The sequence below is a fragment of the Myodes glareolus genome, chromosome 13, assembly GCF_982192425.1.
Source record: "Myodes glareolus chromosome 13, mMyoGla1.1, whole genome shotgun sequence".
NCBI lineage: Eukaryota > Metazoa > Chordata > Mammalia > Rodentia > Cricetidae > Myodes > Myodes glareolus.
The window spans coordinates 29,219,510-29,232,145 of NC_142038.1; the positions used below are offsets into that span (position 1 = coordinate 29,219,510).

General features: G+C 38.6%; 1 protein-coding gene across 1 annotated transcript in view; it reads right to left on the bottom strand.

Annotated features, from left to right (window-relative positions):
• Window positions 1–12,636, bottom strand: part of Adamts19 (ADAM metallopeptidase with thrombospondin type 1 motif 19) — a 185,299-nt gene that overhangs the window by 66,038 nt on the left and 106,625 nt on the right. Inside the window, exons 12-14 of the mRNA XM_087896043.1 lie at window positions 11,597–11,727; window positions 10,501–10,673; window positions 5,488–5,615 (exon numbers count right to left, since the gene is read on the bottom strand). Of these exons, the coding sequence (XP_087752169.1) occupies window positions 5,488–5,615; window positions 10,501–10,673; window positions 11,597–11,727 (432 nt within the window). The remainder of the gene's footprint in view (window positions 1–5,487; window positions 5,616–10,500; window positions 10,674–11,596; window positions 11,728–12,636) is intronic.

Genomic DNA, 12,636 nt, shown 5'->3' on the forward strand with positions numbered 1-12,636 from the left:
TTATAAACCAATTTTCTCTAGAAGCAAGGGACAGATTAACCCTAGCACATTAATATTAGGTAACATTGACACTCTACTTTCACCAAAGGACAGACCATCTGCTGACATGGGATGTCCTTCTGTATATGTGCTGTTTTTATTGGCTAATGAATAAAGTTGCTTTGGCTTGTAGCAGGGCAGAATATAATCAGACTAAAAGAGATATAGAGAGAGAATAGGTGCAATCAAAGAGACGCCATGTAGCTGCAGAAGGAGACAGATGATGGACGGAACCTTAAATGTCAACCACGATTCTTGTGGTAAAATACAAAATAATAGGAACGGGTTAATTTAAAATGTAAGAGTTAGTTCATAAGAAGCCTGAGCTAGTAGGTCAAACAGTGTTGTAATTAATGTAGTTTCTGTGTGATTATTTTGGGTTTGGGAAGCTGGTAAGGAACAAGCAGTCTCTGCCTATAATCTGGGGTGGGGAGGTACACAAAAAAGCAGTAGAGCTAAGTGATATCATATATCAAATGGATCTTACAGACAAAACATTTTGTCCAAACACTAGAGAATAATGTTTATCTCAGTAGCTCATGGAATCTTCAACAAAACAGAGCATATAGTGGAACATAAAAATAAACCATCTCTCAACAAATATAGGTAACAAATAATTCTTTATATCTTATTTAATCTCAATAAAGTAAAAGTAGATATATTAAATGTAATAAAAATAACAGAAAATATATAGTCATGGAGATTTAACAACACTGTTGAATTAATCAAAAAATAAAAAGAGAAAGTTAAAACTTAACTACAGTAGAATAAAATATAAAAATGCAACATATTTAAATCAACAGGGTATAATGAAGGCAGTCCTAAGAGGAAAGTGCTTATATCAAAACTGAAATAAACAAGTAAGTAATGTCCTCTATGGCCTTTGAAAAACAAAATCAAAACAAATACCCCAAACAGTAAGCAGGGAGAAATTATCAAGATCAAAGAAGAAATTAATGAAATAAGATTGAAAATAACCAGTTAAAGGAAAATCTGGTTCTTTGAATGGATAAACAAGTCTGACAAAACCTTAGCCAGATTAGCAAAAAGAAAGAAGACCCAAGTTAATAAAATTAGAGGTGAGAAAAAAAGATATTACAATAGACACCATTGAAATCCAGAGGTTGAGAAGAACACACTGACAAAACTTCCATTCCACAAAACTGGAAAGTCTAAAGAAATGGAGGAGGAGTTTCCTAATACTTCTGACATGCCGAAGTAATCCAGGAAGACATAAATATTTAAATAAATCCATCATGAATAGCAAGGTTGAGTCTGCAATAAAAATCCTTCAAACCCAAACCAGCCCAGGCGTAGGTGGATTTATTGCAGAGTTCTAACAGAAATTTAAGGAAGAACTGAAGCTGATGTTTCTCAGACTGTTCCATAAAATAGAAGAGTGAAGGCTCCTTCCAAATTCTTTTTACAAAGCCAGCATTACACTAACTCCTAAAACTCCTACAGTTGATAAACATGCTCAGAAAAGGCAGCAAGATGAAGAATTATACACAAAACAGGCAGCCTTCTACATACCTCAAACAATATCTTGCATTAAATCTAACCGTGGAAGTGAAAGATCTATAAAACGAATAGTTTGGGACTATAAGGAAAGAAATTGAGGTGTATACCAGAATACATCATGAATTGGTAGAATCAATATTGTGACAATGGTCATAGTACCAAAGACAATCTAAAGATTCAGTACAATCTCCATGAAAATCCCGATGCAATTCTTCACAGATAATAAAAACACAACCTTAAAATGTATATGAAAACACAGAAGACCCAGAATAGACAAACAAATGTAATACTGCTGAGGGATTACAACCCCCAATTCCAAGACATACTACAGAGCCATAGCAAGCAACAAAGTATGAAGTCAGCATTAAAACAGATGCATTGGTCAATGAAATAAAACTGAACACCTAGATATGATTTACACTTCTAGAGAAACTGTATTTTTAGAAAGAGGCCAATAATACACATTGGAGGAAAGACAGTGCCTTCAACAAATGGCTCTAATTCACTTGGATGACCACATGTAGAAGACAATAAGTGTATCTTCATCTCTCACCTTCCAAACTCAACTGCAAGGGGGCCAACAATCTCAATTCAATTCCCAATGTTTCAGTCTGGTAGAGGAGAAACTGGGGATTACACTTGGACTGGTAGACACAGGAAAGGACTTTCTGTCCAGGACCCTGGAAACATAAGTATTAATACTAACAACTAGTAAATGTGTCCTTATGATAGTTTCTACACAGCAAAGAACAAAATCAATCAAAGAAAGGGGCAGCCTGAAAATTGGGAAATAACCAACTTTGGATATACTAGCCATACATCCAAGAGTGGGTTAGAGTCTAGAATATATGAAGGACTTAAAACATAAAGTTAAATACTAAGAAAAACCAAGCAATAGATCTCTAATGACTAAGGTGCAACATCAGGAAAATGCAAGTTAAAACTACTTTAAGATTTCATTTTGCTCCAGTTAGAATGGCCAAGATCATAAAAACAAATGACCAAAAACACTAGCTTGGATGTGCAGAAAAGGAACATTTATTCAGTGTTAGTAGGAGTGCAAACATGTACAGCCACTATGGAAATCAGTGTAGAAATTCCTCAAACGTCTAGAATAACTCTATCATATAAATCAACTATACAACTTTTGGGCATAATCCAAAGGATTCTTGCCATCTTCACAAGGTTCCACAATCAAAAAAGAAGAGAAGGCGTAGAGAGCCAGAATGGACAATTCCAGGAAAAGAGATGTTTTCAGGACATGGCAGGGCAGTTGCAGAAGCTACCTCATAGCACGTGTAAGTTTATAAAGTCAAACAAGACAAATCCCAGCAAAGGTGGTGGAGATGCTCATGAAGTGCCATCCCTAGATGAAGAGCTGTGGACTACTGATGGATACTGGGGAGGGAGAAGTACTTTCCCTTAGCGATATGGCCCTTGGGAGGTTCCCCATTCGCCAGTACATGACCCTACACCCATTTACGCCCTGGCAGCACTAAGGGAATGCCGTGAGTTTATAACAAAACATATGAAATTGGAAGGAAAAAACATGGGAGGTGGGAAAAAGGAGGAAGTGGGGAGAAGGGAAGGAGGCATGAATTTTGACCAAAATACATGATATGCCTGCCAGCAATTCACAAGCTAACAAAATGAAAAATGAAATAATTTTTTTTTAAAGTTGAGTTATTTCCTTCCTCCTTTTATTAAACCATTGGTTTACAATGAACTTTATCTCTAAAACTCAGGTTCTTGAGAGGCAAATGATCAAACTGCTCATTCTGCACTGCAGAAAATGCCCAAAACTCATGTCAAATAATAAAACTGGCAAATTGGCCAAATTGTAGATATTTGTGAGTGTATTTTTCTTATAGTATTTTTTGAATGATATCCCAAAGAGTTTGGAAAAAAGAAACAATTACTGAAGAAAATGAAATTATTGATGAAAATGGTAAGACTTATGCTCTGGTCCCATATGTTCATGTTACTGAGTGACTGAATTCCAATGCATGGGTGGCCTAACTTCCTAAGCGAAGTGAGTGCAGGACCTTGCACACCTGGATGACACAAGGAAGTACGAGTCGCTGACAAGCTCATCTTTGCATGTTTTTAGAACTATTCTGTCTGTAGAAAGCTAAGACCAAATCCTGTTTCTAACTCTAAGTCTGTAGCATGTATTGCGTCACAGGTTGATCCATGGAGAGCTTGTGTGTGTTCGGCTGTGTATTTTGTCTGTGGTATGGTTTGGGGACTCTTTATGCAACTTTCAGAGGACTATACGGAACAAATTTACTGGCCATTGTTCTAACAAGCAAATTTGCAGATCACTTAATGCATGTGCGTGTAGCATGTATGATTTGCTAGAGAACATGGTTTCCCAAGAAGTGCTGTAGCTGTAGTACAGTTTCACTCAGCTAATTCTCTCATGGCTCTCCCATTTCTAGAAAAATATCACAAATTGCCTAGAAAAAATGGCACCAAACTAACTCACAAACAAACTCATCCCTGTTGTCCCGAAGATCACATTTACTTCCAGAGTCTGCCTTAGTACACAGATCACACACGCACACACACACACACACACACACACACACGCACGCACGCACGCACGCATGCACGCACGCACGTATGTACGTCTGAAGACAGAAAGGTCTCTTTTCTCAGCCCCAAAAGTGAAAACTCTGAAAAGTCAGCCCCTAAGAAGTTCTTATGGGGTCAACATTTCCCCTGTGCCCAGTCCTCTCCCCATGTTCACAGTGCCTACAGAGATGTTTGACATTGAACTTCCCGGTGATCATTAATCCTCCAGGTGAGGACAACCTGTGATGGTGTCAGAGTTGTGAGGAGACTTACACTATAACTTTCGATCTTTCCACTGTGCTATTCATGCTCATTTGACTGATGAAAACCTGGTGTGGGAAGTCCTTCTGCATATGTGTTGCTTTTATTGGTTAATGAGTAAAGAATACGTTTGGGCCTATGTCAGGGAAGAATAGAGCAAGGAAAGAATTCCAAGCAGTGATAGAGGAGAAAAGAAGGTAGGGTCAGGGAGGCACCATGTAGCTGCCTAAGGAGGACGCCCACTGGATCCCAACGGAACCTTGTCAATAAACCACAAGCCTTGTGGTAAAATATAAAATAATAGGAATGGGTTAATTTAAGACATAAGAGTTAGCTAGAAATACGGATAAGCTATTGGTCAAGCAGTATTTTAATTAATACCGTTTTTGCGTGATTATTTTGGGTCTGGGCAGCTGGGAAACAAAAAAGCAGCCTCTGACTACAAAAAACCACACACAAGTTCATGTCAATGAACATTTTAAGAGCAAATTAAATATAATAACTGCTATCAAAAATAGAGGATGCATTTGAAAATTGATTGATTCTATTATGTTGGTAAATATTTAAATATGATAAGGCATGACTGATTTTTTTTTTTATGTCTCAGGATAGGAGAGAACTGGAAAACTGGAATGTTTTGACTCTTTTTTTTCCGGAATGTTCTGACATGTAAGTGTTCCATCCAATTTTAGGTATGAGATTGAAGTCAGAGGGTAGGCTGAGGGAAGTAGCAAAGGGGGAGTGGGAGGAGAGGTGGGGGAAAAACTGTGGTTGGAATGTAAAATAAAATTAAAATAAAAAGCACAAAAAGATCATTCCAAAAATAAAAAAGAATGAGATCTATGCCTATATCTTAAAATCACAGATTCTTCCAGCTGGCAATGGGATTTGTGGGCCATCTAGATCTCACTCATCTTTATACATGGCATTTCAAGTTAAATTTCTCACACTCACGATCCCAGCCAAGTCTGAACCATCCAGTTCTGCTGACTGTCAACCCAAAGCTTTTCACCATGTTATGAGGCTTCCCAGTGGACCCAGGGTATGGATCACTTCAGCATGTAGAGCCTCATTTCAGGAATATCTTACCTGGCACCTGCCATTTGCGCATATATCTAATCCCTGATATCCACAGGAAGTTCCATCCATCACTTTTTCTGATAGAAGAACAGACTGTTCCTTTCCAACAGGAGAGCAAAACAAGGCGCATGGTTTTTCTATATACAAAGTCAATAAGAGAAGAAAATTGACTCATCAATCAATTTACTTTTAACATACTTTCTCAAATAGAAAATTACTAGGGCAGGAAAAGCAATTGTCATCAGATTCTCTGTGTGCTGTGCTTTCAGAAGCAACAGGTGATTGTATAGGAGGCACACGGGCTGATGTTACCGGGACTCAACCCCTTCCCTGCTTACTCAGAAACCATGTCAGCATGCCTCATGCCCAAGGTGGGAACCCTTGAATCAGGGTGAGGAATTCTTGAGTGGCTAACATTCTTCCTCAGTGCCTGACTGAGCATGGAGTAGGAGGGATGGATGTCGAATACTTGCCTCTTAGACTCAAAAGTGGCATCGTTTTTTGTTTCTTTTAAGTGTTTCTATTTTGAAGCCCTTTATAGAGGATCTGTAGCGCTCGCTGGCACCGACAGTGCAGATAATCAAACCTGAAACTTCAGAATCCCCTCCATGCTACATTACTACTCTCCTGGCTCGGCACCAGTCAGCCCTCTCCTGCTTATTAAACTTGCATAAATAGGATGGAAAATAGTTTACTGCCCTCGACACGGCTCTTGTGTCTTCAGTAAAGTTCCACGTGTGCTGAGGGTATTCTATAAACACCGAATAACAGCCAGAGGCATGGAACAGGGCATCGCTTTGCAGAGAGAAGACAGACAGCTAAATGATCCTTCAAAACTGAACATTTCAAACAGCTTTCACATGTGGCTTCTGAATGCCGCTCTGAACAATTTGGGGGACTTGGACCACGGCCTTTAATGGGCATGGTTTTGAAATTTTCCTTTAAGATGCCATTAGAAACCGCAATAAAGCAGTTCAGTGTGCTCTCACACCTCAAAGTAAAGTGTGCTTACTCGCTGACGGCTCACTGTGTCAGATCTGTGGACTTAAAAGCCGCTACGCTGACTGCAACACTTTAAACGCGGTATATGCAGTTCTCTCTCTAGACTTTTCATTGAAGACAGAAGCACACCAGATCCACGAGCTGAAAGGAGTTAGCCCTCGTGACAATCCCACTCACATTCCCCCACAAAAAGCCTGATGAAAATAAAAACTCTATATTTCTCTTTTGCAACATATTGTCAATACCATCTCCATAATTTAACTTTAGGGCTGTCATAAATCTTTATTTCTTCCTATAGAATACACTGGAGACTGTGACACCAAGGTGATCCAAAACAAGCCAGTACTTGGCAGGCGGGTGCTATGATTTGATTTAAAGAAGCAGTCCTTTCCAAGGTGCACATTGTACTTAGTTATCAGCAGAGCTTCAGCATTAATAGAGGATATAGGTACAGGAACACCGAAGCCATACACTGCTTTTCTTTATAACAAGGAATATTTGTTCCCTCAGTAAGATCCTATGCCAAGATAGCCTCCTATGGCTATGTATCATAAAAGAATAGCAGATATAACCACTATATTATAAGATAACATGTGTTATCAAGAATTTGGATTTATGAAATCACATATTTAATTTTCTTCCACAGGGTGATATGGAAGCTAGTTATTGCTATGTATTTTATTAATCAAACAGATTGATGAACTCAATTGATTCATGTTGCAAAGTGGTTATAGATACACAGTTCAAAAACACAGTGAAATACCCCAACACCCTAGTAAGAAGGATCATTATCAAAAAGTCTAAAGTTGGCGCGTATCAAGTATTGAATGTAGAGAAAAGGGAATTTTACATTAGTTTGGAGGCTGTAGTAAGGATGCTTAGTAAAAGGTTGAATGAATTTCCACATGATCTAGCATGCCCACTCTAAAGCATGTAGCAAAGGGAAACTAAGTCAGTGTGGAAAAGGGAAACTCAAAATCATTGTAGAAGTATTTACAATGATCAAGAAATGCAAATAAACTGTTTATTAATGTCTGAGTAGATAAGGACAATATGCTCCATAATGCTAAAAATAATGAAGTCCTGTACTTTTCAGGGAAAATTGGATGGAATTTAAGATTATCATGCTATGTGATATATAATCCAAGTGAAAATAACATGATTTCACTCATATTTAAATATAAAAGTTGATCTCATAGAAGTTGAGGACAGAATGGTGATTATCAAACTTGGGAAGACAGAGGCTATATGCATTGAAAAAAATTTGTCAAAGGATGCTAAGGAGTTCTTGTGTACTGCCTCTCAGAGACAGACTATGTAACAACAGAGTGTACCACACATTTCCCAAGACAGGAGGAAAACAGTCGGCTGTTTTATCATAAAGAAATGATAAATGTTCAAAGAAATAAATATGTTCAATTTGATTTGAACAATGTATAGTATTATAAAAATATTGATGGTACCATATAAAATTTATAATATTCTATTTTATGAATCATATAAAAATAAACTTAATTTTAAAGTGGTTATCTATTGTGTCAATGGTATAACTCACTGATGACCAAAATGATGTTATAAGCCAGGCTTTCTTTCACTCATTATGCTTTACTTTAAATATCTTTCTTTACTCTGTGTGTGTGTGTGTGTGTGTGTGTGTGTGTGTGTAAGGTGAAGATGAGGTTTCAGAGTCTGTTTCTCCTTTGAACATGTGTTGTAAAAACCAAACTCAGGTAAACAGGCTTTTGCTTGATAAGTCACCTGTACTGTGACCTCTTAAAAACTTACACTGACGCCCATTTTGACTAATTTTCCTTTAGTCCGAAGGAAACCTGTTCTGCTCATTTATTCTACATGAGTAAATAGGTTTCAAATGAATGTACCTTCCATTACTCCTTCAGTCAATTAGAAGTGATAATCGGAATATCACTCAAATAATGAGATAAGGTGACTGGTTATCGACTTTACTTTTATGATTAGAAGATAATGTTAAAAATATTTTATGCAATAAAATTCATTAAAAGTTAGATAGATACCTATTGCTATACTCAGAATATACATTAGAGGGAATAGAGGTGAACTAAACTATGGTATTACATGATGCCTGCAGGATGCTTGGAAGGATATATAGTCAATTTGGGTGAGGAGGGGAATCCTTGTTTCCTAGAGGATTAACATAAACTGAAATTCCCATCCCAAATCATGAGGTTTCAGGGTAAATAAAGAGTGAGTGAGATTAAGGCTTGATAATAAAAAGGTATAATGCTAAGAAGCTCCCTTGTCTAAGGGCTTGAAAACACGTAAGTATTATGCGCTTGAGAACAATACGGAGTTTATTCTTGCTTCTACTGGGGACTGCAAGAAGGAATAATAGGTGTGAGGTAGAAAAAAGTTTAAGGAGGCTAAAAAAATTCTTAAAAATGAGGTGGTTATGTTTGTGTACCTGAAACAGTGCTGTGTTCATGAGATAGAGCACCTAAAAGGAATCAGTGCGAATGGACAGGAAGAATTAAGAAGGGCCAAGATGCCAAAGTGGAAGTATGAAGCAATTTATTGTAGGCATAAATTTGAAGCTCAAAGAAAAAACTGATTAAAGACATAAATCGATGAGTTACTTGCATATTTTTAACTCCTGGTTAAACGATGCTCTACCCAGGAAGAAGATGCCATGAAAGTAGAGAGCATCTCCAGTAAGTCAGAAGGAAACAACACTAGGGACACGGTAGAGAAGCCAGATTTCTGCTGGGACATGGAATTCAAGACACACAAGTGTTTAGACAGGCAAGGATGGGTTACTTGTTTGATGTTTCAAGTAAAAATAGGAGAGGAAATCCCATACAAGTCTTAATTTTCATGAGACTCTTCAAGGACATTATCAATATTTGTGTTCTGGAAGCCCATATTGGAGGTAGGTAAGAAAGCAAGGGACTGTAAAGTCAGAAAGTGGGCCTACATCTCAAGGAGGCTGCACACCAGAGGGAATTTCTGTGGTGTGTGTGTGTGTGTGTGTGTGTGTGTGTGTGTGTGAGAGAGAGAGAGAGAGAGAGAGAGAGAGAGAGAGAGAGGCCTACATATCTTAATGAACTTATCAGAACACCCAACACAGAGGGACTTCAATATATAAACAAAAGTCAAGCTATTTAGGAAGGTAAAGAAAGGGAGAAAAGGGTGGCATCAGGGATGCAGCTGGAGAGAGCAGCCTTGGAAAGAGGAACTGAAATCCTGCTACTTAGTAGAAAACAGATGGAATGATTGTCTGTGGATAGAACTAAGGTAGAGGTGGTCTGATGGCTAATCATTTTGTTATGTTGTGTGATAATCTCAACCTCTTCATTGTGTTTTGGTTTTGACTTTTTCTTTTTCTTTTCATGCTCATGTGCTTAAGCAGAGAGAACTGAGCTTAAAGAAGCCCTGAGCCATCGGAGTGTGGGCGTCACACAGACTTAGGTAAAACCACAGTCCATCTTGAGAATGAGAAGTAAAGGTAACCATGGCAGCACAATGGATCCAGAGACGCCACGGCACATTTGTCCACGGCCACACAAGCACACATCTGGGCCATCTGGTCATCAGGAGACCCACTTCTCGGCTAGAATCCTCCAAGGCTGACCCTTGGTTGTTATAGTAAAACATAGAGGAAAACGCAAGCATTCCACTGTTAACTGTGTGTGTTACCCTGCGCCATTTTATTGAATGCATGGGTGCTGTACCCCTGCCACAGCCAGGACACTGAGTTACTCCATCAGCTCATGGGGGTGCCTCTTGCCATATTTCTCACCACCACTACCCCCAGGCCCTGATAGGAAACATTTATTTTCCTTTCTGTAATTTATTTTTATTCCAGTTATTCCAATAGGTATATAGTCGTTGTTCAGAAAAGTTGAAAAATATATACATGTTTAATTTTGTGGTTGTTATATACCAGAAAAGTCAGAAAAAAAAACAAGTCTACGAATGACTACTAGATTATTTGTAGAACAATGCAAGTTTATTGAAGAATTTGCATCCAGCTGGGGATCATACCTTCATCGAGGACAGCCTGCCACTGAAGTGCATGCTTTGGGTACGAAGCTCTAACACTATAGGCCTGACATTGCCAGTCTCTGAATCCAGGCAAACCTGCAGGACAAGGTGGATTCTCACATATTCTGTATTGTTTTCTGGGGCCATTACAATCCCTTGCTTCAGAACCTAGCCTAGAAAAAGAGTACAGATAATAAATTTCACCTTTCCTCCATAAGTACCAACTCTTAAAAGTGAAAACCATCATATTTATAAAATATAATGCTTTCTAATAAAATGTTTCTTTAAAAGCACGGACACACTAAATGACTGAGGAAAGCAGGATATCCATAGGCCTACTATTTTTTTTTTAAATGAAACTGTTTCAATGCTCAAATTATCTTTCAAAACCTGTGAAAGATAAAACTGATTTTAGATAACAGTGAAAGCATAATTCAAGGGCAAAGCTCAGTGCAACATGTAGAGGCTAACTTTCTCATGTGTCAGTTGGTTCTGAGGATAATAAAGTTCATATATTTTTTAGCAAATTCTGAAGCTTTGCAATTGTGTATAACTGACCAATGTCCCTGAGGACCACAAACCCAAGCTGAGCAGAACTACCTCACTCCCCTGTGCTCTGTCCAGGTGCAGTGGCATTGAGCAAGAGGGTCTGTCAATGACCCTCAACTGTATGTGGACCCAGCATGATTTTTTGTTTGTTTCTGGTTTTGTCTTTGTTTTTGTTTAGCTTTTATTATCATTAGCTTTGCTCTCTCATCCTTCACCTTTCTGACGTTCAGTCCTCCTCTTGCCTTTGTACTAGTTCCTTCAACTGTTTACCTGACTCTTCTAAAGTACATCCTGTCCACTTAAGTATATTTCATTATGGTTACTCAGGATCTGTCTCCTTTTGTAGATTTCATTATTCCTTATTCATTTTTAGAGAGGCTGATCAAGGTTCTCTTCCTAAAGGTGAGCTTTTATCAATAATTTGAGGCAGCAGTACAGTTGTAACAGTTTCTTTTGTTTCCCATTATGATTTACAGGCGGTAAAAGCCTTGTTACTTCAAAACTGATGACGAAATGCCCTCCCCCAAACCAGGAGCTGTGACTTTACCCAGGACACTTGCGCTCTCGACTGCTGACCCCAGAACTGCAGCTCCGGCTACAGGAACTCCACGTGCTCCACTCTCCAGCCAAGGGCTCAGGTGCAGGGGTCCTGCGGGTGCACTCTCCAGCCTTACACCACTATTCCAAAAGTCATGTCTTAGGTGAACAAATCAGGGCACAACTGAAAATCATTCACTGGTCTATATAGTCGCTGGAATCAATGCAAGTCAGTTAGGTCTATGGCATCCCCAGTGCCAAATACGAAGACTGCAAAAGACAAAAGTTAGCTGGCACTTGCAAGATCAAGGCCCCCTTGCTTGGTTTTGGGGTCGTTAACAGTCCCAGTGTGAAAACAGGGCTCAGAGATTGATTGCTAAGGTGCAGAAAATCCTGGGTTTTAAGGGAGAAAGAAGAGAAGGAGTGGAGAGAGACCTGTGACTCCAACTGCAGAAGAAAAAAGCTGACACATTCTGTGAAGCTGGTGAAAACGGGAAAACAAATAAATACCTCTTCACACACAAAAGAAAAACAGAATTGAAACAACCATATATAAACATGGACAAACCACAGCAATATCTGTCCTTCTGAAATGAGGGCGAAGCAAACATTTCAGGAAATCTGAGTTCCCGCTCACACTGTCGCAAGCTTTTGCTTAAAGCCAAGTTTGTTGGAAAGACTCAAGCAATTGATTGTGAAATGCTGCATTTCAACTTCAAATTTTGGAGCTAATTTCATATTTTTAACAAAGAAAGGCACGTGGTCTTCGAATTTTTTTTTATTTTTTTAATTCTCATGTCATTTTCATGAAGTTAAACCAATATCCATAAAAAGGGTTATTTCCACGACTTCTAAGAAATGATAGGCTCGGTAGATAGCAGTTGCTATTTCTATGGTTATTGAGGAATGATGGAATACATGGACAAGAGTGCTACAATTGCTCCTGAAAATCTGTCACATAGAGGGAGGACACAGGAAACAGGTAACAAGGCCACAACATCAAACCTTGAATAACGTGTTATAATATTAGTTATAAAATAGCAAGGCTGG